The sequence below is a fragment of the Oikopleura dioica genome, chromosome 2 (assembly GCF_907165135.1).
Source record: "Oikopleura dioica chromosome 2, OKI2018_I68_1.0, whole genome shotgun sequence".
Classification (NCBI taxonomy): Eukaryota; Metazoa; Chordata; class Appendicularia; order Copelata; family Oikopleuridae; genus Oikopleura; species Oikopleura dioica.
In genome coordinates, this window is record NC_137292.1 from 7,696,968 (window position 1) to 7,723,138 (window position 26,171).

The following is a 26,171-nucleotide window of genomic DNA, read 5'->3' on the forward strand; positions in this document are numbered from 1 at the left end:
GATGATCCGAGCGCAGACTAGCAGCTGGTAAGGTGCACCAACGGACACCTTGAGCTTTCATCATAATTTCATCTACAAGGTGCACTTGGCGCCATTGAGTACAGGTTCCATATAAACAGACAGTTGAGAGCAAACGATCATCAAATCAAAATCAAAGCACTAATCAACAACAAAAACCAAGAATCACCATGACAGGCAAAATCCTCTTCACCAAGTCAGGCAAACGCAAGCAATACCGATCTCCAGAAGCCATTCTCCGTCGAAACGACCAAGAACGCGCCCGTCAAAAAGAAATGAACGAAGCTTTCGACGCTCTCCGCAAAGTCATTCCAAACGGCGAGTGGAAAGGAAAGAAAAAGTCCAAATGCGAAACTCTTCAAGGAGCGATCGAGCACATTGAAAATCTTCTCGAACTTCTTGCAACTCCTGGACCAACTGTTTACGATCAGAACTGTGCAAACTACTACTCTTCGCCAACTTCGTCCTTGGATCAGAGTGGCTATTCCTACGGCTCTTCCGGCTACGGTTCGCCTAATTCATCATTGACTCAAGACCAAAATTGTTTCCCGCAAATGCCTCATCTTCAGACAGCAAGCCCAGAATACCAGTATTTCGAGCAATACCCTGATCTCTCCAACGCCCTTTCGTGCTTTCCTTTCATCCCGACTGAAGAAGACACTCCTTTGCCGCCTCTAGTTTCTTCATCTTCTGCCCGTTACTCTCCCTATTAAAAATGCACCCCATGTATATATCAAAAATAAAAAAAAGACTAACTACCGACTAATAAACCGCCCGTTAGAAATTATCCGTCCTTTGAGTTACTAAAGCGCCCTCTATCGACCAGAAAAAATGTTTTTTTCTCGGCGACAAACCTCCATCGCGCGTGATTGGCCGTCAACGGAGAAAGCTGCTAAAGGAAATCGCCAAAGCGCGCAAAAACGCGCTCGCGCCGCTTTTTCTCTTTTTATTTTTCTGAGTTTGAGTTTTGCACATTTTCTGTTTGCCAAGCTCTGCCTCACTCAATCATTCGATTCTTTACGAACATGCTCCGGTAGAGAATAAACCGAAATGGCAAAAATAGAAGCCGAGCTAGAATCGGTGAAGAGCCATCTGGCGCTTCTTAGGGGCGAGTTCTCAAAGTGCCAAAAGAGAAATTTGGAGCTAGAATCGCAAATAACCGCCCGTGGAGGAACCGTCAATCAGTTCAATCTACCTGCAAGGTACTCCCAATTCTCCAACTTCAACTAATCTTACAAAATCAAGTCTATCAAAACAAGCCCAATCCCTCTTCAAAAATGCTGCCTTATCAGACATCGAGCTTCAAATCTCCGAAAAAGAAACCTTCAGTGCTCATAGATTTCTTCTCGCTGCAAGATCCGATGTTTGGTCTCCAGGAACTCTTCAAAATACGAATTCTCTTGATCTTTCGAAATATTCTCAAAAGGAAAAGTTGCGATTTTATTTTTCTTGCAAGTCAAATCTAAATAATATCTGTTTTCTCAACTTTAAAAGTGCAATATGGCGATGCTAAACTGGCTCTACACAGATCTCGTCCCTCAACTGGAAGAAAATCACGTGATAGAACTTATGCATATGGCGAAAGAATTCCAGCTAATCGACCTTTCCCGCAGAACAGAAGATGCTCTCAAGCCGATGGTAACGAGGCACAATTGCGTCAAGTTCTATCAGCTGGCGGAGGAAATCGAGTCTAAAAGCCTCATCGATTACACTGGCGAAATCGTCAGTCAACACTGGGAACAACTCGGCGCGAAAGAACTAGCCGCAGTGAAAGCTCCTCTCCTTTACGAAATGCTGAAGAGAAAGTCCAACGATCCTCTTCATCGAGCTATACGAGCAGAAAGAGAAGACGTGGTGTTCCTCTATCTGATTGAATTCGACAGCCAAACTTCTCAAAAACTCAACGAAGCAAACGACGCCGGGCTCTTTCCTTTGGACATAGCAATAGCAGCGCAGAATGAGTCGCTGGCGAAAGTGTTGACTTCTCACAATGCGAACATAAACAGGAAAGACAAACAAGGGTCCACCCTCGTCCAGCGTTATATCAGCGAGTCGAACAAATGGGCTGTGGAATTTCTTCTCGACGCTGGCGCGCGACTTGACCTTGTGGATAATAAAAACGAAAGCGTGCTGCATTACCTAGCGAAAAAGTAAGCCTTGGCGACTTGAAATCGACGACGGAGAAGATTCTCATCAGCTCAAATGTCAATTGCCAGAATGAAAATGGCGAAACGGCGCTCCATCAAGCAATAGAAACGAACAACCTAGATCTGATTTCCCTTTTGCTTTCGCAGAATCCGAATTTGGAACTTGTCGATGATCAGCAACGAACTGTTTTGCTCAAAGCTCTTGAATCGAAGAACGCGTCTAAATTGGCAAAGATCTTGATCGAAGCTGGTGCCGATTCTACTGCGGCGAATCCGGAGGGTGATTCTATCGTGCAAGTTTTAATCAAAGCGAAGAAATTCAAACAGGCAGAGATTCTCATACAATCGGGCGATCCTGACTTGGAACATGCAAATAACGCTGGCGAGGCGGTTATCCATACAGTTTTACTTGAAGATAATGCCAAATTGGTTGATATTCTAGTGGAAAACAGGGTCAATGTGAATTCGATTATGCCAGATCGTGAGATGAAAGGGCAAATCATCGGCGGCAGCGCGCTACATTTGAGTCTACAGATGGAGAGCGAGAAAAACACGAAGCTCATTCTAAATAAAATGAAGGAAGATCAACTCAAAATTGAAGGGGATAACAGTTCACGATCTGCACTTGACCAGTGTCTGAAAAACCAATGGACGGACAAGGCCGAAACTCTTCTTGAACTTGGAGCAGACGTAGATCAAATCCTGGGTGGAAATCCAATTCTGATAAATGCTTTAAATTCAAGTGCCGAGAAGTCTGCGCTTTTCCTCCTTGGCAACGGGGCTGATCCAAATCTCGCGTCATCTCTTAACGAGACTCCATTAGAGTTAGCGGTGAAAAATTCTCTTGGCCAGGCAGTTTGTACTCTTTGCATCAACGGCGCTGATAAAGAGAAGCCGGATGTCAATGGAAATGTCCCTCTTTGGAATGCTATCAATATGGAGTTATTCGACATTGCCGAGACACTCGTTCACCAAGGAGCCGATGTGAACAGCTGGTCAAAAACGGCAAATGGGGCGGTAGAATGGACACTTCTACACAGGACGCTAGAAATTGGCAACGAAATGGGAGCCAGTTTTCTGATCAACAACCGTGCGGATATCGACGTCTCGCCCAAAGTTGATAAAGACTTGTTGAATGAGTTCGAATTGACGCAAAAGGGAGACGAAGAAGAAATCGAAAAACCTTCTGAAGCATCATCTTTTGGCGACAGACCAAAGACACTAGAAGAAATCTTAAAAGGAGCTGGAGGAAATTCGAAGAAAAAGAAGAAGGAGAAATCGCCAAATCCATTCGGGGACGATTCAGATTCGGATGACGATAATCCTTTTGGCAAGGACTCTGATGATGACGAAAGTGAATCGAATCCATTTGGATCGAGCACGAGGAGTTCCAAGAGGAGTTTTTCCTCGACAATTTCAAAGGAAAGGTGCTTTATAAATTATAAATTATGATATTGAAAATCTTTGAAATTTGTGTAACTAAAAATGTTATCAAGGTTTTCCAAAAGAAAGCATCTCCAAGGCATCGTCTCGCGGCGGAATCGTCCAAAAACCACCTCAGAAGAAATACCAATTCCCTCTTCACACCGTGGCCAGCCGCGGCTACTACATCGTCCTGAATGCGTTACTCGATAGAAATGTCGATTTGAATAAAGCTGATTCTGATGGAAACACTGCCATGCACTTGTCGATTATTTATGAGCATAAGGATGTGACAGAAATGCTGATCGACCATCGGAACATTAATTTGCGCCTTCAAAATAACGATGGATTGACGCCTTTTGCCACGGCGCTCAGGGTCAAGAACACGAAAGCAGCTGAGAGGTAAAACGTGTTGTACGGGTTTTGCTGAATCGCGATCTTGTTCAGAATTTTGGACAAAGAACCAACGACTGCGGAGCAATACGATCGCCTCGGTCGAAACTTCCTGCATCTCGCCATTAACGAAAAAGACACCGAGAGCGTCCTTTTCCTTATCCAAGTTCGCGTGGACGTGAATTCCAGGACGAAAGATGGCGACGAGGCAACTCCTCTTCATCTTGCGGTGAAAATTGGGGACGACTTTATCGTCCGAAATTTGACTTTGGCCGGAGCCGAAGTCGATGCGGTCGACAAAATGAGCCAGACGGCGTTGCATTATGCGGCTGAGCGCGACTTGGCCGAGATAACCAGGATTTTGCTTCAAAATGGATGGAAACCCGATCTCCTCGACGAAGGTAAGAAATTCTGACCATACCGAGGATTAATCGTTTTCAGAGGGCAATAACGCGCTTCATCTCGCAGCGAAGCACGACGCTTCACAAGTCACTCAGGTTCTACTCTCTGAGTCGTCCGTCGATCCAAAAGCTCCCAACTCAAAAGGAAAATGTTTCCTTCATCTTGTCGCTTTCCACGGAGAAGACAACGCCGTTCAGCAGATGAGTATTCTCCAAGAATATTGGTGAGGCAAAATTTTCGAAAATATAAACTGATCAAACATGCGTCTCTAGCCCTGATTACCCGATAAACGAACAAGATCTCGATGGAAACACGCCTCTACTGATTGCTTACATGAACGGACAAGCAGCTCTATGCGTTGCGCTAGCCAAAGCTGGATCGGTTCTTGCAAAACCAAATAGCGAAGGAATAACAATATTCAATTTGGAAGTCGCTACTAAAAGGTGTCTGTTTTTGTTCGCTAAATATATAAATACGTGTGACATGTGTAACTTGAAGTTCAGGTTGCTCAATCGAGTTTTGGACCAGGTGGAGAAAGAGCCGCCATGGGTAGAAACTGATAGATGCCAAATTACTGACGAAAAATTCTCGATGCGACTCCGGAAACATCATTGCAGGCATTGTGGAAGCTGCGTTTGTGAAAAGGTACTGACCTAGGGAATGAAAAATGGTTTATTTGATGCTTATAGGTATCGAAAAACCGTCTCCAAATCGCGAAATTCGGTTCTGGCGAGAAATCCATGCGCGTTTGCGATATTTGCTACGATGTTCTGACACTCAAAGACGCCGTGAAATCAGGCTACGCTCTTTGAAACTTGAAAACTGCTTCAGCTTCTTATTACTTCGTAAACTTATGTTTTTTTCTACTTCTGTGCCCAGACGATTGTTCATCCCATCAAACTACTCATCCGTTCAACTGTTCATTGCCATTGATACCTCCGCTCATTTCTGTACTAGAATCCAATAATTGCTAAACATGATTTAATAAAGCATAATTTAAATTGAAACGCCTCCTTGATCCGGCCCAGAGTCTCTCTGACTGGATTTATGAAGACAAATGAGTGAATATTGATATGCTTTGGAAAAATAAGGAAATAGGCCTCTCTGTACTCTAGTTTAAAATTGATGATTTGCGGTTTTCCGCGTTCCAGCGAAAACAGAGATTAGTTTAAAGAATTTCTAGCCAGAGACAATGCGACGTATCCGTGAGTGATCCTGCATCTCAGATGCATTTTTGATTGCATTCTTTCTGATTCGCGAAATACTTTATTATTCTTGCGTTAATTTCGCTGAAGTATTCTGCTCGTTTCCTATGGAAACTTGATATTGAAACGTTAATAAGAGGTCTGTCACTTACAGACTGATAGGTTAAAGATATCTGATCAAGTTTAATTAATTATATTATGACAAAGGAATTCGAAAAATATATAAAAACTGGCAAGAAGAGCAGTTAAATAGCATATCTTGCGATGATTAGAGAAAAAAACGAAATCCTATAATGCAAAAAATAGCAGTAACCTCATTTTTATGCCCTTATTCAGAAGGATAAGGTTCTATAAAAAGGAAGACTTAGGTTGTACATTCTATAATGAACCTTGCATGAGAAATAAAGATTTCCAGTCGTGTTTTCACACATCGTGGTAAGTAAAGGTTTTACTATAAAACAACCTAGTTGACACTAGAATTCACTTTAGAATTAACATTGTTAATGATAATTAAACCCTAATTGGATATTTAATATTCTATGAGTTTTGATAAGAACATTCTAACAAAGCATATCTGAAGTACTTTAATTCATTCATACAAAGGGGTGCATTCTGATTCTCCCACAAGATGGTGCGCGGCGCGTTCAATCTTGGCATTAGTTCATAACGAGCATGAAAACATATTGCGCGAGGATAGAGTTGAGCCCCAAGCGTTCTCTTCAAGTCAGTCAATAATCGGCTAGCAAATGCAAAAATAATCTCATCGATAAACGAGATCGCCTTTTTCATTTTATCATATTGCTTTTTCTGAGACGCCAGTGGACAAAAGAAAATGAGAACACGCGGCGCGAATAAATGAAGAATTAAGGGTACCAGAGACGAATAAATGCTCAGAGAGTTGTAGTCAAGAAGGACGGGAAGAATATGAGGTCGAACACGAATGTGCTTGAAGGCATTATTCGAAGGAACGCTTACAGTAGCCAACGTAAGTTTCGCTTCTTTCAGATCCAGGGGAATTCTTTTTTATCTGTAGACGGTGTCTTTGTTGTCGCAAATGCAGAGCTTCCGGAGTTCCCTGTCATTTATGTGTCCGACAAATTCACCAATAAACTCGGCTACACAAGGGCCGATCTCATCGGCGAACCAATAACGTTAGATTTTATGGGGAATAAAGACGTTACACAAATGCTCTCCCAGTTTTTGATCAATATCAGCCGCACCAGTGCTAAACTACTTCCTCAGGAACGGTCTTATTACCCGTAAATTATGGTAAACTGATGATTTTCGGGACCTCCGAAAAGCTGGAAGACGGGCCGAGCTTCCAAACAGAAGGACTCCTGACGCGCAAAAACGGTATTCCTCGACTGTGTCGAATTCGCTTGTCTCCAGGTATAACGGGCAGAGCAAGATATAATTATAAAGTCATTATCGACATGCGTTTTCGATTTTCTGCCCCACTCGCTCGCTCTCAATCTACTCAGACTTACAAAGCGTCGCTCTGCCCCTGCTAAGTTATAAATAATTTAAAGGTGACGTTCATCGTCATTAATCTCTACGAAGTAAAGGACATGGAATTAAATTTATCACAAAAATGTTGCTTTATTGGTAAAAAATGATAAGTGCATAGAATTTATAGAAACAATTTCACGGGCGCCTGCAAACTTTCCACGCGCAAATTCCACAGATCGTCAGAACAGAAAGATTGAATAGACCACTCCAGTAGTTTCTCTCTTCTTTGTCATCCTCCAAATCAATCACTCTTCTTTCAAGCTCCTGCATCCAATCGTTCATTTCGATTTGTTGCTTGAAGAGCTCTTCAAGTTGTTCTTCAACTTTTTCATCTTTGAATTGATAAAAATCGATTCGAAGTTTGAAAGATTCATATTATATTTTTATCCGCGCCTAAATATCTTGGAGTCATGATAGGATTTGGAGTGCTCGTCTGCTCGCGAAGCATTCTAGCACTAGGATCTGGGACGATTTCTTGCGGGCACGGCTGGGGCATTTCTTGGAAGCTGAGGTTGATGCCTTGCATCTGGTCCAAAAACTCCTCCACAACGAGTGAATCGGCTCTAATGTTCCTTGCTGGAGCCTTCATGCTGTACTCGTCCGCATCCAAGAAGTCGTAACCTGATTCCCAGACCATGCTTGCGCTCGTCAATCCAACGGGATGATCAAGTTCGGTTCCAGCGCCATTTTCATCGTCTTCGTAGGGAGCGATCATTCGTGGTGCATGCATTTCCAGATCTGCGCTTGGATTCGGAACCTGATCATCCAGATCGACGTTTTCTCGGAGACTGAGAGAACGAGGAACTCGCATGTTCTTGTTGATGCTCTCGGAAAGCTCCTTTTCGATGGGAAGATCAGCCAAGCTGCCGTTAAATGAGTCCATTTTAAATTCTGAAGCGATTCAAACAAGTTCTCTTGAAAATCAAAAAAGACATCCTACCTCGATAAATGAAGGGGTGAAACTGAATATTTTTCGCTACGAGTAAATATGTCCAAATAAGTTCTAGAAACCTAACAAAATATATTGATTCCAATCAAAGATAAAGGCAAATAACGCCAGCACGCGTAAATTTCGACAATCTGTCTACCGAAAATCAAGGAAGAATACGATCGACCACACTGTAACAAGCATTTCACATATCGAAACAAACTCGACTTCAAATAATCATGATACGAATCAGAAATCGGAGAATGCAAAGTTAGATCAGCTAGAGGAACCGACGAGCCAATCTAGGAGACTGTCTTCGACATCGCTGATTTCGCACAGATCTTTAATAGAATCGCCAAAAGCAGAAGGAAGAGTTGAAAAAAAATAGTAGATCAACTAATCAGAACTTTGATTAACTCTATCAAGGAGACCGGCTCACAATATCTCATTACGGTTCTTTCAAAACCTTGTGGGTCTGGTTGATTCTCCTGCTCACGATCTATTCCGCACTGTTTGTTCCATATAATGTGGCATTCTCCGGGACGCACCATGTCGTGTCGCATAATGTTGTTTGGTTGCTGCTCGACAGCTGCGTTGATTTCATTTTCATCGCCGATGTGTTCATTTGCTTCCTGACGACGATTGTGGCTGAGAATGGGGAGACGATCGACGACAGGAATATTATTCAGATGAATTATGTCTCCAGTTGGTATTGTTTGGATCTACTGAGTTGTCTTCCGCTTGATTTGCTGAACTTTATCACGACAATGGGGCAAGCTCAATCGGGCGATGGAGGAATAACTTCGTTATTTACAACGCTAAAGATTGCTCGGCTATTGAGAGTATCTCGTGTAGCGAGAAAGCTCGATCAATTTGCTCATTACAGCTCTGTCATGCTTCTTTTACTTGTCTTGTCCTTCCTTCTGTCTGGCCATTGGCTCGCTTGTGTCTGGTATGCAATAGGTAAGAACAAAGTACAAATTACGGTGAACTATAATTTCCTGAAAGGCGTGACCGGAAGCTGCTCAGAAGGGATCGTCCAAAACTCCTCCTGGATCGTCAAGCTCGCAGACGACCTAGGCGAGCCCATCGTCTTCCGCAACGATTGCACAGTTCTCGAGATCCCGCCGTCTTCCAAATGCTATGTCGCTTCTTTATATTTTGTCATGACTTCTTTAACTTCCGTCGGCTTCGGCAATATATCCGCTAATACGAAAGAGGAGCAGATATTCTGCGTCTTTGTTTTGCTTTTTGGTGCTCTTGTTTATGCCACTATTTTTGGTAACATCACTACAATTATACAACAGCTACATACCGATACGAACAGATATCATGATGCGATCAACTCAGTCTCGGAATTCAGGTAATTTTATTCGATTAAAATATTTTGAATGGAAATTATTTGATTTTAAGTCGGCAATTCCACGTTCCTCAAGAGCTGCGTGACCGAATTCGTGACCATATCGTATCATCTTGGACAATGAACAAGGGCATTGATGCTAGGAAAGTAATTGAATTCTGCCCTGAAGATCTCCGTGCAGGTAAGTTCATCGCACATCGAAATTTTATGACGTTGGTGTAAGATATCGCTGTCCATCTCCATCGGAAGGTTTTCAACGATCACAAGGCCTTTCGAGAAAGTTCCGATGCCTGCCTGAGAGCGTTGGCTACAGAAATCAAGGAAAAGAGATTTTGCCCAGGCGATATCATCTATCACAAGGTTCCGATTTTTTCTGACTAGTATTAATGATTTCAAAGGGCGAAGCTGTTGATGAAGTTGTTTTCATAATGTCCGGGTGTCTTGAAATCCTGGAAGATGATGATGTCGTCATTGCGATTCTTTCAAATGGGGACGCTTTTGGAAATCAAGTGTGGAAGGTAACAATAAATTTCGTTCCAACTTTCGTCAAAAAAATTCGAAGGACAACGAAGCTGCTCGAGGAAGTCATTTTTACGTGCGTGTTCTTGCGCCTACTGATTTGCGCATTTTTAAATCGGACAGCTTGAAGAAAGTGCTTCAATTCTACCACCACTTCAAAGAGTCTTTCGATGCAAATATGGTGCTTAGTTTCAACTTGTGCAATCCGCGGACAAAGTCATGTAACGGGGAGCGCAAACTGAGTAGCTCAAGTACATGTTCAAAGAAAACACCTGTTGGCCGTCTCTCAAGGTGATTTGTACGCGCGAGAATATTTTATAGAAATTTTAAAGTCTTCCAAATATAACGCACAGAAAGTCACTCTTCTCGCCAGCAACCAAGAGGGCTACTATTGGAGGCTCGTTTCCAATAATTGATGTCGACTGTGCAATACATGGTGGTATGCGGTCACCTGGGTTTTTAAACCCAGAGTCGCAAAATGCTCAGTTTGGGATTACCAGTCCCAGATCGTCCAATTCTTCAGTCTGGGATTTTCAAAACCCAGACTCACCACTTTTGTGACCCTGGGTTTGCCGAACCCAGGTCACCGCATTTTATCAGTAAGTTGAACCTGGGTTTTTTGCTCGTACCAAAACAATTTCCACGTCGTCTAGAAAAAAAAAGATAAAATTTCTACCAATCCTGCTAAACACCTACTTTTAAGACAAAAACATTTTAGTTTTAAGTACTTTCTATGACTTGAGGTTAGTGTTAGGGGGCACTGTGCAAAATGACGGAACAGTCTTACCCGAGGGGGATAGGCTAGGGTTAGTTAGGGTTACCGAAGGTAACCCTAAGTAACCATAGACTAGACCCCGGCATCTTAGGGCCTAAGGGGCGAAGCCCCGTGGCTAGGGGCACTTAGATTTAGTAATTTTCTGCTGCCGAATCTGTCTTTTTCTTATCCTCTGAAGCTTGTGAACCCTAGAAACTTGTTTGGTCAAGCAAAAAAAAACCCAGGCTCAACTTATTGATAAAACGCGGTAACCTGGGTTTGACAATCCCAGGCTCGCAGAAGTGGCGAGCCTGGGTTTTGAAAAACCCAGACTCAAGAATTTTGCCTCCTGGGACTAGTAATCCCAAACTGGGCATTTTGCGACTCTGGGTTTAAAAACCCAGGTGACCGCCTACAACCGCAATACATCCAGCCAAAAATCGCGGAACTCCGAGTCCAATAGCAGCGTCAAAGCAGACTCAACTCAAGAATCTCATCGCTCAGGTTATCAAATCTTCAATTTGTTGCTAATCAAATTATTAGATGAAAGTCTTGACTGCAACAGCAGAGCATCTTCTTTCGAACTGGGATGAAACACCAGACTCAAAATCGACGCCAGAACCCTTCTGCCGAAAAGACTCACTTCTTGTCGAAGGAAAGTCGAGAATCATGTCTAGTTCTTCTTCCAGAAAGAGCATCATTAGCGACAATGATTATCTTCATCCAACATTGGAAGAGGTCGACGGTGAAACTTGCAGCGAACAAAGAAAATCGGAGAACAGAAAATCCAGAACTCTGTCTATCGAAGATGTGCTCTTTGTTGATGAGTCTGAGTCCTAATAAATAAATCACAGGAGACCTGTTATGCTAAACTTTAAGCTTTGTTTCGTAGGAAGTGAGATTAGTTTTGGATAAAATAAAGAGTGTTTATTATTGGTACAGAAACTCGAATAATTAGCTCTCTTCAGACGAACCGTTCATGTTAGACAAAAATACTGCCAGCAAAACGATAAATACAACTTTCTACTCTTTGTATCTTTAACTTTTCGCTCAAAAAAATTCAAGTGTGCTACCAAATGGTTAATCTATCAAAGAATGCGAAAGAATTTCTTATCACTTTGAATTTCATTCATAAATTTCGGGGTTAATAAATAACTCCTTTAAATTTATTCTGTGGCCACTTTTATGGAAGGAACAAGAACTAATTGATAATCATCTACCATAATCAATAATCAAACGTAAGAACTTTAATAAATTACAATGAACCTCATAATATTTTCACCAGACACATTCGCATTCCTCACTACCGTTACATTAATGCAGCGCCACCTGAGCTAGAAAAGTAGCCCCGCAATTGTTTCAAACTCATTCAGGGAAGAATAAATTTTTAAGAAATAAGAAAATGAAACTTTTATCTATCGTTGCTGCTCTTGTTCAGGGAAATACTGACATTGAAGCAATAAAGAGCACCTTCGAGGTAGAACAGAGAAATTGGATGAATATCGATTTAGAAATTTTAGAGCGCGATCCAAGAAATAATTCCAATCGTCCGGGACTCTTCTCAATTTGCAGGACTATCAGAAGCAGTCAAAAGCTCAACGCTTGAAAAGCTCGATGAAATTACAGCCGTTGCCTCCTACTGGCAAGACTTTCTTCTTACAGAAGAGGAGCGCGTCGACTGTAGCACTGATTCTGATTCACAAGAAGATGAGGAATACTTTGGTCCAGTTCTCAGTGCCGACGATGTCTGCCAGAGCACTGCGGACATTTACTTCGCTCTTCATAAAATCATCCGAAACTACGCCTGCTCTGAGGAGAAAAACGGAAATATAATCAACGCGAAAGCGATTCAGACCGATCTTTTCAACAAAATCCTCCGAATGAACAACAAGCTTGGCTGCTCAAGAAGAATTCTTTATGAAAGACTGTAGAAAGTCTCTGCAACTGTACAGAATAAAGATTTTATACTGACGACTAAACTAGAGACTACTTTACTTAGAGAACACTTGATGATTTTTTAAAAATTTATTGTTAAAAAAAGCATGAAAAGAGAGTGCATTTATTCGTCGACGAAAAAAGGTCTCCATGGGCGGGCAGTTCTGGTCTTGGACGATTTTCGAGTAGCAGTCGTTACTCGTGGCGGCTTCCAAGGACGACTGGTGCTCTTCGATCGATTGATTTGGACCTCTTCTTCTGGTTCTTCCAGCTCATCTATATTTTACGTTAAGAAAGGATGGAATTTGTTCCCCGTGATACCTGAGGTTATGGTGGACGATTGAGAAGAAGTGAGTGGCTCGTAGAGCTTGTCATCAGAAGCGATGCCAGATTCTGGTGAAGATTGACGTTTGAAAGAGCTATAAAAAGATAATTTTACAAGTAGTCTGTCAACGAATCGGTTTACCTCTGCACCTCCATTCTCTCAGGCTGTGTCTCCTTTATCATCTTCTGAGTGATCGTTTCCGGCACAAAAATGGGCGGAGAAGGTGGGGCCAGCTTCACAGACTGCACTCCCGAGTTGCCAGCCATGAGCATCTGTGTCTTGCTCATCTGGGTCTGTGTCTGCGGATTGAACACCTGAGTTGGACCGGGAAGAAACGCAGGACGCTGCGTTGGCCCCATCAAAAATTGAGTCGCGCCAAATTCTCTTTCTAAAATTCTTTTTTGAAGTCGTTTATTAAAAGTTTCGAACTCTTTTTCTCTTCAGATGGTTCAAGCGTCGAGTCGATTCTTTTGATGATGTCATCAAGTCGTCTTTTTAGATCTCCGTAGTCGGATCTGCCGAGATTTGACCTTTTATGAGGATATGACAGGATCAATTTACTGTTATTCAGTATCTCTACTGTATGTTAACTATTCACTAATTTTTTATTAAAGAAATATCTCGAATTTTTATTAGTATCCTTTGCTTTTGCCGCTCTGCATCCTGGAGAAAAATGAATAAAATGAAGCTAAATGAAGTTGTAACTCGACTTTATATTGACCAAGATGCCATTTTTTGATACAAATGCGACTCAAAATCCTTCTAGAAAGTCCTCGTTGATTTCAGTCTTGCCATTTTTCTTTTGACACGAACGGTCCGGCCCAAACTGAAGCTTTTTTCATGGAAAAGCGATGGAAAGAAAACTGGACGGAAGATTTGAGAGGATAATCCCGCAGGTGCACTCTTTTCCAGACCGCGGCGAATGTTCTTGACTTTCGAGGACTCGAGTGAAAATTCAAACATCCGGATTAACTCAAAAAGTGCCCTCTTTTCAGCTTTTCTGACAAAATGAAATTTAATAATGAGAAGTTGTGTTTTTTGGAAATTTAATTTTTAGCGAATTTTTTCTTTCTCGATGGTGGTTTGGGAGCGGCGGTTACGGTTACGGTTGAGCTCGCGGTCGCCAATCGGGACAAGGTGCAGGAGCTGCGGTCAACCCTCTCCCGCTGCCAGCTCCGGAGCTACCCGGCGCGGAAGCGAGCTGGTAGACCACGTCACTCTTGAAAGTCAAGTCCTCGAAAGTCCGCACTTCTTTCTTTCTTATTCCGTTTTTCTTCCTCAAACAAAAGATTCGTGCAAGAATTCAAGTTGCATTTCCAACTAAATTTACTCACGTCTTACTAGTTAAACTTGGCTGTATTTACCGTTGTTACAACTTCTACTATTCTACGTCTAGTAATACAGTACTCTGCTTGTAGTCATGCTTCACTGCCAGTGCTAATAGAACTAGTAAGCTGCAAAGAATCTGATTTTTTGACAAAAATGAAAGATTTTTTTTATAATTTTTATTATTTTTTTTGTTCTTATTCGTAATAATTGTTACAAATTTGTAAAGCAAAAAATAAATATTGGCTGAACGCTGTCGTGAAAAGAAATTTACAGAAATCAAGTTTGGTTCGGTTTTTTTAACATTTTCAGATTCAGTAAGGAAATATTGAGAAATCTCAGTAAGGAGGAGCTATTTTTTGGGAAGTTTATTTTGTGCACCATATTTTTAATAAAAAGTTCCGAGTTGACTATTGAGTGCTAAAATGGGTGTTTGGAATTTCTGTTTCGATAGATTTTATACAACCCGAAACTACGCTTGCTATTTATATAGTAATACGAAGTCAAATTCTAATAAAGTTACAACTTTTGTGAACTTCACCTTGGAAAGGCTAAATCGAAAAGATAAAATGTAAAAATATAATTTCAAAAACGAACAAACGCTTTTTTGGAATTTGGTCGAATCTCAAAGTGCATAGAAAAGTTAATTTCTCATAACTTCACATTTTTATCGAAATTTTTGGGCACGAGTTCGCGAAAATCATCGAATTAGGCTGGTTCTTGTTTAGCAGGGGATTCGGACGAGATTATCTCAATTAAAATAAAGGATCCAAAAGCAAAAGTATTTTTGGAGCGAATAAGAAATTTCTTCAGCCTGAAGCAAAGCTGGGCCGGAAGAGCTAAGAGATCTTAGCTGCTTTCACAGCCCGTTTCGGAATAAAGAGTTGAAAGCGTTTTTTTTTTGAAAGAGGCAGATTTCCGATTCTTCATTTTTTTGGTAAAATAATAATTAACTCTTGCATGAAGCGATCTAGGAAAAACTGAAAATGAAGTCGGAAATGTGCGTCTTTCGAAGTTTAAAAATTTTGGTCAGAGAAAATGAGCACGACCAGCAAAAATACTGTCTGTTATCCGTGATTATGATGGCACATCAATGTTGAAATGATAATTTTGTGTCTTTTAGGCACACGCGCGTCTTGGAGAAGTGAGAATGTTTGTGTACCGTTTTGAGATAAGCGTATCTATGGGTCCTATTTTTTGAAGCAGATTCAATTCTAGCGAGTTGGAGAAGGAAATCCGGGCACATGTCGGTAGTACACAGTTTCGTCAAAAAGAGCTGAAGTAGGTCGAGAGGTCGTCGTGACTGTTTTTTAAAAATCTATCATCGTCAGGAGGTCTGGTCCGAGGTCAGTTCCAATTCTGGGCTCGTTTGTGTTGGGTTCTTACTCGAACTCGGCCTCGCGGCGGACCTCATCGTAGATCGGCAGCCTGGTCGGACTCAACGGCCCGAGGACCTTGTTGAGGATGGAGCGGACGGAGTTGGTGGACCGGTCGCGGCGCTCCTTGACCCGGCGCTTCGTGTTGTCGACTTTTCTTTTGCTCTTGTACTTGACGAATTCGGTCATTGTCACTTCATCCAGGGGCGAGGCTTGCTTGTTTTTTCCTGATCGCTGGCCGGCGACGGGCGTCGTGCTCATTTTCTGCGGCGGTTTGGTGGATGTGTAGCCGGTGCCGGACGCCATCGACGAGTTAAATCCGGCACCTGCGAGGGGTTGCCCCTTGCTGGGCCCTTTCATTGGGGCGAACGACCCCATGCCCCCTTGGGCTGCTGATGACTTCCCGCTACTGGCGGGACCATCCCAGGATCTGAACTGAAAGTCATTTAGAGATTTTTTAAGAGATAATATCCGTTTCTGTGCTCTAATGGGTTTTCGAAGGCGGGTGTTGTGACAATCATGTTCCTAGTGAACGGTAAGCAACAAGCAAATAATTAATTTCAAAATAATCAATTATTTTGAAGGTTTTGGGAAGTTTTCATGCTAAAAATATAAAATTTGAGAAACCGAAAAAATCATAGTTTTTTCGTAAAAGCTATGAAGCGATTGATTTTTAAAAAGGTGGACCTACGAGTCGTCAGAGTATTCCGGAATGCGAGTCCTAAGAAATTGAGCTTTAGCGAAAATTTGGATGTGTCAAATAAAGCAGATGTTTTTTTATGTTTTGGGGAAACAGGGAAGCTAAGGGTGTACGTACGATTTAGGGCCTGGTGCGAATGAGTTGAAGCGCGAAGGTGTGGGCGCGCTCGGCTCAACCGGTGACTGCTTTAGCTTCGTCGACTCATCGCTGGAATCACTGCCATCGCTGTCTTTTGACCGGCTGAATAAGATACAGTTAATGAATTGTTTCACACTCAAGCCGGGGACAAAGTACAGCGACTTGGCAGCTGTTCAAAAACTTATGATTTGCTTAGACGCGCTAGAATTGGCCCTATACACCGTGACCGAGGATAAATTCGATTCAGAAATTGGATTTGGAAGTGATAAAGTATCCCTGCCAAAAAGAGGGATGGTGTTACAAGAAAATGTTTTCAAAGAAAAGTTTCGTTCAGAAAGTTTTCAATTAGGAGTTAATTAATTGCGACATTAATTAAACCCCGCTCAGAGTAGCGATAATTTGATTGTTGCTGATTGTGCCAATTTGGAATAATTTGGGCCTAAGTGTGAACAACTACTGATTGACGGATATTATCTCGCGTGTGAATAAAAGAAGACGTTTTTATTTTCGCCTGAGAAGGTCGGCGACCTTTGCTTTACGACTGGCGGCTGTCTCTGAATGGAACTTACCCTTTGTCGGAGTCGTGGGGCCTCCGCGAGGTTGAACGCGAGCTCGAGCGGACCGATGAAGTGGCGAAGCTCTCCGAGTTCGCTTTTCGCTGCTCGACCAGGTAATTATTTTCGGCGTAAATCGCCGCCGAGTACGAGTTATTATGGTTGTTCGGGTGGATCATTCGCTGCTGCTCCAAGTCCCGCGCGCGCTCTTCTTCCTTTTTGTTGAAACGCACGTACCAACAGAAACCTCCACCACACATACACACTGAAAATAAATTTCAATACAAGAAATAAAAAATAATATAAAAAAAGCTCTTTTATTTATCTTTCAAGGCTGATCTGAGGCGATAAATTGTTGGCCAGCTAAGCTAAATTGAGCTTCATTTCGAGGAAATTTCCTCGACAGGAACTTGTTTAATAGGCTTTCTCCTGTTGTGTCAACAAAGACGATATTAGACTTTTTTATGAAATAATAATCCCATTGAGTGAGATTTTATGAATCGGATTAAGGATGCATCAACGACCTTTGTCGCAATCGCTCAAGCCACAGAGCGTTGTAAGAAAGACCACTAATTGTAAACGAACCGGTGCGCTGGAAGACGTTTTTAAGGTCTCCGTAATTGTTTATTTATCCAAGCGCTAAGGCGATTATATATTTATATACGCAGCAGCGGTATTTTTTCGAATCAACGAGTGATGATGAAGACATCTCCTTACGTCAATAATAACAAATAATGGCAAAAATGGACGGGGAAAATGTCATGTGCAAAATAGGCTGTTTTACTTGACATTAGTTACTCGACTCGTAAAACTTGACATTTGACTTGGGAAGAAAAAACAGCTAAAAAGTCGATAAATAGATTTCATCTTCAGTAGACTATGACTGTATTTTCAAATTGTTTTTTGATTTCTAAGCGGGGAAATTTTCGGCTAATCTTGAAATTGCCGAGATTTGCTTATTTGATCATGTCTTAGGGAGGGCAAATTGCCCGGTAAATTGGCGCGCAGCATCAATTTTTTTATTTCCTGATGGAGATGAAAATGTTGTAAATCAAGTTTTACTCAATTAATGATGCTCAAGTGCCAGATTTTTATTATAATCCGTCTTGAATCGACCATAAACTATACGAAAACATGGTAACAACAGTTCGCTTTTATGATAAATACGTGGATTAACTTACCAACTACTAAAACAGAAACAATGACGAGGGAGGCAATGAGGATTGGGGTGAGGTAAGTCATCGGATTATTATACTGCGACACTATCGCTTGCTGGTGTAATAGATCGCGTTGTGAATTAAGGAATTCTTTTTCTTCTTGCTTCGCTATCACATAGTCCAGCTCCTCCATGTCTGCTATCACTTTGTGGGGATCCATGTCTTCGTTAGCTCTGAATAATAATGTTACACACAATTCTTTCTTGATTAATAAGCAACAAGGTTTATAGCCTGTTTTATGAAAGTGACATAATACCGTTAGTTTTTATTAATGACCACCACTTGAACCTATTTTCGCGCTCTCAGACCCCACTTTTTAGGGCGATGAATAAATTCTCTCGTTCATCTTTTCTGTTTAGCTTTATTTTAAAAATAAAATCGCAGTTAATCGCGTTTGTTGAATTTTGTTTTGAAAATCGATTAGCGACACGTCGCGAGAAGGTGCGCTTTCGAAGGTCTTAGGACTTTTCAGAAGGCTGTGGACAGATATAAAATGTCCGTGAGGCAGGTTAGGAATTCGCCCAATGCTGCCTGTCTCAATGAATCCTCGAGAAGGTCCTAATCACGTGCCCATTCACGGTCCCGTCTTCTTGCTAATCGCGTTATATCGCAAAGTGTAATGTTTAGGTTAAATAAAAGGACAAGACCGCACCAAAATATTTATACAAAAGATACCAATTCAGCCCTCGACGGATTGAATTCCGACGCAAACATTATTTTATATCTAATTATCAGGCTATCCTTGAGAGCCTATGAAGAAGATTAAGAAGCTATATATAGACAATTTCAAAAATAACTGTTCAAATAAGCATTTTCCTCGTTGTCTTCCTTGATTTCAAAAACATCATTACGTAAGCGTCTTGAGTTACGTACCAGTTTCTGGGGATAAACTTCTATAGAAGGTTTCATAAAAATTGAACTATCCTTTGTTCATTTCGACTCCGTGATTCTTTCTTTCCTGTGCTTCTGAATTACTCTCTCGGTGGGTACCAAAAAGTGGCGTTTTTCGAAATAAGATTTCTACAGCGCGTGACTAGCTCTTTTCATTTATTAGACAAGTGCGCCATTAAATCGTGCTCAGTCCTTTATTCATTGAGTCAATACTAAAATTGGAGGTCTGTACGCACCGGCCACCATGGCGACAAAAATCAGTGTGGTAAGATAGCCAAAATAGTACTCGTAGTAATGTTTATTCGCGAAAGGGCGCGCTACTACGAGGCTCTTTTCGGAAGATTGAAATAGTAGCTGGCGCTGTTGCCGTTTTCTCGGCCAATAGGAGAGCGTTACTGTCGGGGAAGGGGAGAGGCGGCCCGAGGCGCGGAGAAAATCACCAGTAGCGCTAGGTCAGGAAACAAGCTGCCATGGCGACTGTCTGATAATATTTTGACAAGAATGAAATGCGAGCGGAATGTCAAAACGTGAATTATGCCACTGATGATAGTCAAACACCGTCATCAGTTGATCTTTCTACGATAAATGACAGGCGAAAACACTAGAACTCGCCTTGGCTACAACGAGGCAGCAAGGACAAGTTCTGCGGTAATCCTTAGGTCATCTCGGCGCTTAACTTAGCATAAATCTTTGCAGAAGAGAGGCGACGCAGATGAGTTTGCAAAACGGAAGCTTTCCGACTTATCGGCGGGCGATAAGGGCGAGTCCCTTTTTCGTTGAACATGGCCCAGGTTGCAACCGCGCGCGCCCGCGAAATTCTCATTTACAATTATTTCATTTTCCATTTTTTCCCAAGAATATCTGGCTCGCAGCTCTTGAATTCGAAAAGAACCGTACAATTGTCAATCGTCTTTTAGTCCCTTAACCCTACGCCGCCAAATGTGCCATATATGGCACAAGGGCTTTCCAAAACCCATTTTTCTCTCCGTCATCATTTCGGGTTCTTCCATTTTTACTCATTTTCGGGCAATAGTCTGGGCTTTGGTTTGGGTTCATTTTTGAGCTCGGGTTCTGGTTCGAGTTCGGATCTTGGTTAAGGTTCGGGTTCGGCCATTATATGGGGCCTAGGACGACGGAAAAGATGATGTGCCATATATGGCACATTTGGCGGCGGGGGGTGAAATTTTAGTTTGGCGGCGTAAGGTTAAAATTAGTTGGAAAGATAGTTGAAGATTTTCTTTCTTTGATCCCTTTTTCGCCCCTTGTATTTAAATTGATACGGTGTTTGGTACAGATGATAAGAATGCTAAATATATTTCGCGCACGTGTGATTAAGGCTTCCCACCGAGCTAGTTTAGGATTTATCCGCTTTTTCGGTGTACCGATAAGTATTGATAGCGCCCAGGTCCGGTGCCCGTGATGTGGTCAGCAGCCAGGGACGATTACTTTCGCTATTAGCGAGAGATAAGCAGCTATCGTGGCTCTGTAATAGCTTGCGGAACGGTAGGGACTCTGCTTGTGCCAAAAGTATGTTCCCAAAACAGCGATAATGATTTTGAGAATAAACACTAATACACGGCGGAAACAAGTGTACTAAGCACATTTATCAGGCGGTTGATTAGGGCATCAAGTCGTTGATTAACGGAAAAGACTACCTGACCACGCCCGGCCACTCAATATGCTCTTTATCCGAGTCAAAGGATGAAAAATGCAGTGAAGATCTGAAGAAGCGAGAATTTCAAAGGAAGCGCTTCTTGCGAAAATTGGGCGTTTTTCATTTGTAAATACGGTTGTAACCCTTGATAGCCGAAATCGCGAAGAAGACGAGAGAGAATCATTACTGGCTCATGAAAGTTTGTGAAGATCGAGTTTACAGTTGAAAGAACACGTCATGCTTCAGTGATGATAGAATTAGTCGCGTTTGAATATTTTATTAATACTTAATTGACATATTAATTGACATATAATACATAAATAGACAGCTTGCGTTAAAAAGTGACTCTCAGAATGGAAAGTAATTAGCCCTGAAAGGAGGATGGAATTAACCGGTAAAATGGAACAGGCGCGGGTATAACGAATGAGCAGATCCGGTCGGAAGAGCTCGGCGTGAAATCGATCGCTAATTAGCATTAAAATATTGGGCGGACGGATACACACAGGGGCGCGATTAGAGCGCCATTCAGTTGACAAAGCGACCGGTTGGTAGCGGTTGCTCCCGCCGTTTGGACCGCCACCGCGGCTGGTTTTATGCATTTGCGCACGCCGCAGAGCTCAAATCCGCAGATAATCGCGAGTAAGGAGTTGACGCGATTCACGCATTTTTCAACGCCGCGGAGTTATGTCACCTTGTTTTCAATAAGAAGCCTAAGCCGCGTAAAAAAGGGTAACAACGGAGTAAAGCTCTTGTGACTTTTTAGACTAAAGAAGGAAGAAATCCGCGGTTCCAAGGGAAAGAGATAGACATTTCCAGAAATTGTAAGCGGCTCAATCTACCCGGAAGCGGATCGATCTCATCGATTTTAGCTAGAGCTGCGGATGATCCTTCCGGCGGGTAATTCGTAAAAATCCCGCGCGCCCACAACTTCGCCACAACCCTGTCTCATCCATCAGAATAAACGGGGAAGCCGTTTTTAGGTCTTTTGACTTGCGGTTTTTCATAGTACTATTATCTCACGAGAAAGGACGCGCACGTGAAGATCCAGGTCTAGAAGCTCTACGGCGGTGCCTTTGAAGCGCTTCCGGCTCGGCTAGGTCGAGTACCGTTCCGTCAAAAAGATCACTACTGAATTGAATTTCTCCGCCGCGTACGACCGTCAATTAACCCTCACAGGTGCAACGGGGCGCGGCTCGGCCGAGGAGACCCAAATGCACCGGAATAGCGCAATTACACACACTTGCTTATTACACCAACGAGACCTGATGCCAAATGCTATTTTCAGAATTTAATTCAAGTAAAGATCGTAGTTACGATTTTTCCAGAAAAATATTCTAAAAAGGCGAAAACATATTTTTTGAATATCGAGTTGGGCTAAACAAAGCTGTGTCGTTAGAATCGACCATGTGAACTTCGATGACATCAAATGTCAACGCTAACATCAGTTTTCGACATGTGCCACCGTGTTCCTGTGTGCTAGAATGCGATTACGTAGCTGTTTGCTGTCCGATTCAGTCATTTTCTTGGCATTTTTGTTTGAAATAAGAACATTTTTTCCCTTTTTGCATGATTTAAATAACGTCAGTTATCAATTTGAGCTGTCAAAGTTAGGATAATTTAACGATAAACAATAACGATTTTTGGCTGTACGGGAAGCAGCTGAGCAAAAGTCATCAACACGCTCGCGCAAAAATAGTATTTTACGATGTCTTTTCGCCGCATCGAATGATCAGGTTTCGTAAAAGACAATCGCAGCGGGGGAACTCAACTAAACACGGGAACAAAGGAGCGCACCTCTCTCGTGGGAAATGACTATCTCAGACTGAGCGACAAAGTTTTCAGGTGAAGGGTAAGCTTGTAAGACTTGTCATTGAAATCAAGTCGAGGTTTTCGATGTCGCAATTGCCAAAAACTGAAGACATGGAGGAAAACCGCCAAAAATCCGTCCTATGTCGATTGTGGCCGATCTGTGTAAGATAGAAAGTCGCCACATTATGTCCCGGTGGTGGTGGCGCAGGTGCATCTTTTCAGTCACGTCCGTGCCTCACCTTGACATGGTTGGACTCTCCCCACCCGCGGTTTGTCAAATGGCGTTATTTACTCAGCCAACATCGGAGGCGAAATTTCATTTTTCTTTCGATTTCGACAGGACGAAAGAAAAATTTTTGAATAAAACAAAACTCAAGACGGGACAGCTCACACACAGGGCTCACGCGCCTCGGGGCAGGCCGAGTGCAATCGTGGTTTGTCTTCAAAGAACTGTGGGAAGTGGCGAAACTGCTACTTTACTACACGCCCGGGTCGGAAAATTGAGTCGTTAAAATGTTTCAATAGATTAACTCTCGCTAGCTCGTAGTAAATCGAGAAAAAACCAGTGAGTAAGCGATTTATTTACTACTGAGCGTAATCATCCTCCAGCACGCTTCTCAGGAAAGAGCGAAGGTCAAAGGAATAGTAGTAGCTTCACGTAATGGCTATAAATGGAACCGTTTCAGTGTTATCAGCGGTGATGCATTGTGTCTCCCGCTGAGCCGATGTACATGCGAAAAAGGCGGTCTGACAAGTAGTCAACTGGTGAAATCGGAGAACTCTGTCGGCACGGTGCATTACCGCCTCATCTCCTTTCCCGCGTCCGGTGAGATCGCACCTAAGGGCCACGGGCACCTACGGGAGACATCACATTTTTCACCTCTTGACTAAACACCGTATGTTCCCTTCAAATAGCCCGTGCGACGTCCCGTCATGTCAGGGTTGATATTTAAACTGGTTTAACCCGGTTACGCTCAATTGGGAATTCTGGAGTTCTGAGTTTATTTTCATCACCTGTTCTATTTTCGTTCTGTAGGATGATAGCTTCTCTTGCTGCTCTTTTTCTCCGCCATGTGTAGCGTGGGAGAAGGAAAGTAGATAGAGCTGTTCAGAGAAGCTACAACCCGAGAAGTGGAAAGATACTAGCCAGTTTGTGTACTTTACTTGGACACAGTTACTACTCGTCCTATCTTTCCCCGCGCCGAGTTCTATTTAACCACGTGCTACGATTGAAAAGGAAAAAAGTGCGATCGTAATGTCTATCGCGACGCGGGCTGGCAAGCTTCCAGTTCTGGACAGAAGAAATTTGTAAAACAGTAACACTAGCCGATGAAGATCCCCTCGAGCCTGGAGTAGAAGGAGAGGACTCGAGGGCACAAGTGCCGGTCTAGGCGGAAGTACAAGGAAGATGAAAAGGTCAAAGAGGGCCAGGCCAGACACTTGAGATAGCCGGGTATCATATCAAGTGATCGGGAAATGATAGCTCGAAAAAAAAACGTAAAGTGGGCCATGCGGAGATACTTTATGGCTGCTCGTAAATCTACCCCTCACGAGCCCTTTGAATTCATTTTCTGCTTGAAATCATATCAATACAATCGCGCCCTTTTATTGAACCCTAAATAAGAATCACGGGAAAAAGGGCTGAATATTCGAAAATTTTCGCAACTTGCGCTTAGCTTGGGTTTAATCCTCAAATTTAAAAATTTCCATGAGCGCTCAAGGAATCACTGGAGCGGGGAAAATCACGGATTCTGGCATTTTCAAGCGTGGCATTTTTCAAATATGTCCGACACGTACCTGCTATGATAGGACCCTCCTACGTCCTGTAAAAGGCGTTCCATGACCTTTTCTTAGGTCACAGAGGCTTGATTCTGATTTTTCTTTCTTCTGAAAAATCTCTAGTTCTCCTTTTTCTTGGGAGTTTTTTCGTATCTCTTTTTGGTTTTAGGGTTTTTTCACTCTTCGGCGATGTTCTCGGTATTTCTTCCGTTCACTTGATTTCCGTTTGCTTTTGATCTCCAGGTCGTTTTTTATACAATCGGGATGAGTTTTATCTTTTTCGGTGGAAAAAATTAACTCAATGGAAATAGTGTTGATGGATGGTTGTGTGCTTGGTCGCCGCCGTGCGGTGGAGCTTGCGAGAGAGAGGAGCACGGCGCAATCATCAGGCAACCCACGAGGTCGTAACTGCGCCCTGAAGCGTTTAGAAGTTGGCTATGCTCGCCGGAAACTTAACCCCGGTAGGGCCAGAGGCACCGTGGAGGTGGAGCCGAGCCGCGTTACTACGCCAGACCAGACTAGGGTGGAGCATAACTTCATATTTTTGTTACTCTTCGTCTTATTATTTAATAATTTTTTCAGGGAAACATCCTCATCATCTCCGTTATTGGAAAAAGGCTTTGTTAATTCCATTATTTCGATCTATCATTTACCTTCTTCACATCATTTACGATTATAAGAACCAACATAATGAAAATTTATAGCCACAAATCTTTATTTATGGCCATAAATACAAATTTATGACCTTTATGAAGCGGTTTTTAGGGTATTATTTCGGTAGATTTCAAGATTTTTATTTTCGTAATTACGAAATCATCGAGCTTCTCCGCTCACCCTATCCATGAGTCAACGCTCATGATCATCCCTTTTTTTGTTCCAAGCGCGGCGAAAGTAGTAAGAAGCGCTGGAGGAAGCGCGCGTTGGCGGAGATGCTGCTGGTGGTGTTGGACGTAGACCCCACCTGGTGGTGGAGACAACAAGACGCCACCAAGATGGATAATTGGGGAGAACGACAGGAAGTTAGGGAACGAAATAAGTGCCTTTGCCGACAAGAATAAAATGCGCGCACAGCGTTGTGTATACCATGACAAGAAAAATGTTCCTGTTCTAATTCCAGCGACGATGTTGGAAATTATTATGTTCTCACCAACTAAAGACCTACTAAAAACACTCGGAACTTCATTGAATTCTTCATAAAATAATTTCAAGGATAATAAATAGCGTAACGATGAGACTAGCGATAACATTTTATCGATATTTTCAACCGTATTTCTTCATAAAAGATTCTTCTCATCCTGATTACACTTATCCTCACCTCTATCAGCCGTCGTTCTATGAACCGTGAAAACGATAATTACGAAAGCATCATTCTGGCAAGGTGTATTCCGTAGGCGCATATCTAGGCTATCATTTTTATGGAAAAAGATTTGGAGACCTGTTTGGAAGGAAAACAAGATCAAAGCGGCAGCTGACCGTGTCGGTACAACTGCTCGGCCGATAAGCTCCCCACCGAGCGGTTTCGTTTCTTCTGTTGCATTTCTTTTCTTTCTTATTTTGAACAATTCGTGGCTGACGATTTAAAATTGCCGTAATCATTACCACAAAAAAACGGTCACTTAGAAACCATAAAGAAGAACTTGGTAATAACATTTTATGCCGCCATAAGTAAAATGATTTGAGAGATTCACACGCGCTTACGATTCACGAGCAGTATCCATGATTCTTTCAAAGAAATACGACGCAATTCCGCGGACGTCCGCCGAACAATCACCCGGAACATTCGAAAAGAACCGCGTAGAAGAAGAAGAAC

The 26,171-nt window shown here is 42.4% G+C and overlaps 8 protein-coding genes across 13 annotated transcripts in view; 5 read left to right on the forward strand and 3 right to left on the reverse strand.

Moving 5' to 3' along the window:
• The window catches only part of LOC145696940 (vacuolar protein sorting-associated protein 54-like), an 83,665-nt gene that overhangs the window by 14,571 nt on the left and 42,923 nt on the right, over positions 1-26,171 (forward strand). The window lies entirely within an intron of this gene.
• LOC145698042 (achaete-scute homolog 1-like) lies at positions 189-731 on the forward strand. Its single transcript, XM_081775248.1, has one exon. The coding sequence runs from the start codon at positions 189-191 to the stop codon at positions 729-731; it is 543 nt and encodes a 180-aa protein (XP_081631374.1).
• On the forward strand, positions 936-5,389 carry LOC145698043 (ankyrin repeat and FYVE domain-containing protein 1-like). The gene is given in 10 exon segments (XM_081775249.1): positions 936-1,220; positions 1,264-1,439; positions 1,508-2,160; positions 2,163-3,594; positions 3,662-3,989; positions 4,035-4,381; positions 4,422-4,605; positions 4,655-4,825; positions 4,886-5,027; positions 5,072-5,389. Coding segments are annotated over 10 exon segments (3,708 nt in total). The 5' UTR covers positions 936-1,068; the 3' UTR covers positions 5,195-5,389.
• LOC145698044 (voltage-gated delayed rectifier potassium channel KCNH1-like) lies at positions 6,376-11,632 on the forward strand. Its single transcript, XM_081775250.1, has 12 exons — positions 6,376-6,572; positions 6,621-6,846; positions 8,278-8,294; positions 8,451-8,987; positions 9,033-9,387; positions 9,438-9,565; positions 9,608-9,744; positions 9,783-9,902; positions 9,947-10,194; positions 10,236-10,342; positions 11,091-11,161; positions 11,201-11,632. The coding sequence occupies exons 1-12, from the start codon at positions 6,512-6,514 to the stop codon at positions 11,495-11,497; spliced, it is 2,304 nt and encodes a 767-aa protein (XP_081631376.1). The 5' UTR covers positions 6,376-6,511; the 3' UTR covers positions 11,498-11,632.
• Positions 7,167-7,983, reverse strand: LOC145696483 (uncharacterized). The gene is made up of 2 exons (XM_081773527.1): positions 7,490-7,983; positions 7,167-7,428 (listed from the first exon to the last, which is right to left on the reverse strand). Exons 1-2 carry the CDS (start codon positions 7,977-7,979, stop codon positions 7,232-7,234), a joined length of 687 nt encoding a protein of 228 aa, XP_081629653.1. The 5' UTR covers positions 7,980-7,983; the 3' UTR covers positions 7,167-7,231.
• LOC145699603 (uncharacterized) lies at positions 12,016-12,615 on the forward strand. The gene is made up of 2 exons (XM_081776880.1): positions 12,016-12,134; positions 12,178-12,615. The coding sequence occupies exons 1-2, from the start codon at positions 12,060-12,062 to the stop codon at positions 12,586-12,588; spliced, it is 486 nt and encodes a 161-aa protein (XP_081633006.1). The 5' UTR covers positions 12,016-12,059; the 3' UTR covers positions 12,589-12,615.
• Positions 12,717-13,446, reverse strand: LOC145698045 (uncharacterized). The gene is made up of 4 exons (XM_081775251.1): positions 13,347-13,446; positions 13,059-13,305; positions 12,914-13,011; positions 12,717-12,868 (listed from the first exon to the last, which is right to left on the reverse strand). The coding sequence occupies exons 2-4, from the start codon at positions 13,274-13,276 to the stop codon at positions 12,717-12,719; spliced, it is 468 nt and encodes a 155-aa protein (XP_081631377.1). The 5' UTR covers positions 13,277-13,305; positions 13,347-13,446.
• LOC145696960 (uncharacterized) lies at positions 14,419-24,733 on the reverse strand. 6 transcript variants are annotated; one of them, XM_081774084.1, is made up of 6 exons: positions 24,380-24,733; positions 18,193-18,401; positions 17,027-17,276; positions 16,437-16,559; positions 16,311-16,340; positions 14,421-16,049 (listed from the first exon to the last, which is right to left on the reverse strand). In XM_081774084.1, the coding sequence occupies exons 1-6, from the start codon at positions 24,421-24,423 to the stop codon at positions 15,626-15,628; spliced, it is 1,080 nt and encodes a 359-aa protein (XP_081630210.1). In that variant the 5' UTR covers positions 24,424-24,733; the 3' UTR covers positions 14,421-15,625. The 6 variants fall into 6 exon arrangements, with proteins under 6 accessions (XP_081630214.1, XP_081630210.1, XP_081630212.1 ...); XM_081774086.1 differs by lacking the exon at positions 24,380-24,733 and adding an exon at positions 19,102-19,237; XM_081774087.1 differs by lacking the exon at positions 24,380-24,733 and adding an exon at positions 18,485-18,747.

Coding starts and splice junctions, on each gene's coding strand:
- LOC145698042 (XM_081775248.1), top strand. CDS start 189: ATGACAGGCAAAATCCTCTTCACCAAGTCAGGCAAACGCAAGCAATAC.
- LOC145698044 (XM_081775250.1), top strand. CDS start 6,512: ATGAGGTCGAACACGAATGTGCTTGAAGGCATTATTCGAAGGAACGCT. Junction 9,388..9,437: donor AACTCAGTCTCGGAATTCAG/GTAATTTTATTC, acceptor TTTGATTTTAAG/TCGGCAATTCCACGTTCCTC. Junction 9,903..9,946: donor TTGGAAATCAAGTGTGGAAG/GTAACAATAAAT, acceptor AAAAATTCGAAG/GACAACGAAGCTGCTCGAGG.
- LOC145696483 (XM_081773527.1), bottom strand. CDS start 7,979: ATGGACTCATTTAACGGCAGCTTGGCTGATCTTCCCATCGAAAAGGAG. Junction 7,429..7,489: donor CATGACTCCAAGATATTTAG/GCGCGGATAAAA, acceptor ATCAATTCAAAG/ATGAAAAAGTTGAAGAACAA.
- LOC145699603 (XM_081776880.1), top strand. CDS start 12,060: ATGAAACTTTTATCTATCGTTGCTGCTCTTGTTCAGGGAAATACTGAC. Junction 12,135..12,177: donor CAATAAAGAGCACCTTCGAG/GTAGAACAGAGA, acceptor TAGAAATTTTAG/AGCGCGATCCAAGAAATAAT.
- LOC145698045 (XM_081775251.1), bottom strand. CDS start 13,276: ATGGGGCCAACGCAGCGTCCTGCGTTTCTTCCCGGTCCAACTCAGGTG. Junction 13,012..13,058: donor GAGAGAATGGAGGTGCAGAG/GTAAACCGATTC, acceptor ATCTTTTTATAG/CTCTTTCAAACGTCAATCTT. Junction 12,869..12,913: donor ATCGTCCACCATAACCTCAG/GTATCACGGGGA, acceptor CGTAAAATATAG/ATGAGCTGGAAGAACCAGAA.
- LOC145696960 (XM_081774084.1), bottom strand. CDS start 24,423: ATGGAACGCCTTTTACAGGACGTAGGAGGGTCCTATCATAGCAG. Junction 17,277..18,192: donor TGTTTCTGTTTTAGTAGTTG/GTAAGTTAATCC, acceptor ATTTATTTTCAG/TGTGTATGTGTGGTGGAGGT. Junction 16,050..16,310: donor CCGGAATACTCTGACGACTC/GTAGGTCCACCT, acceptor CTTTCAGTTCAG/ATCCTGGGATGGTCCCGCCA.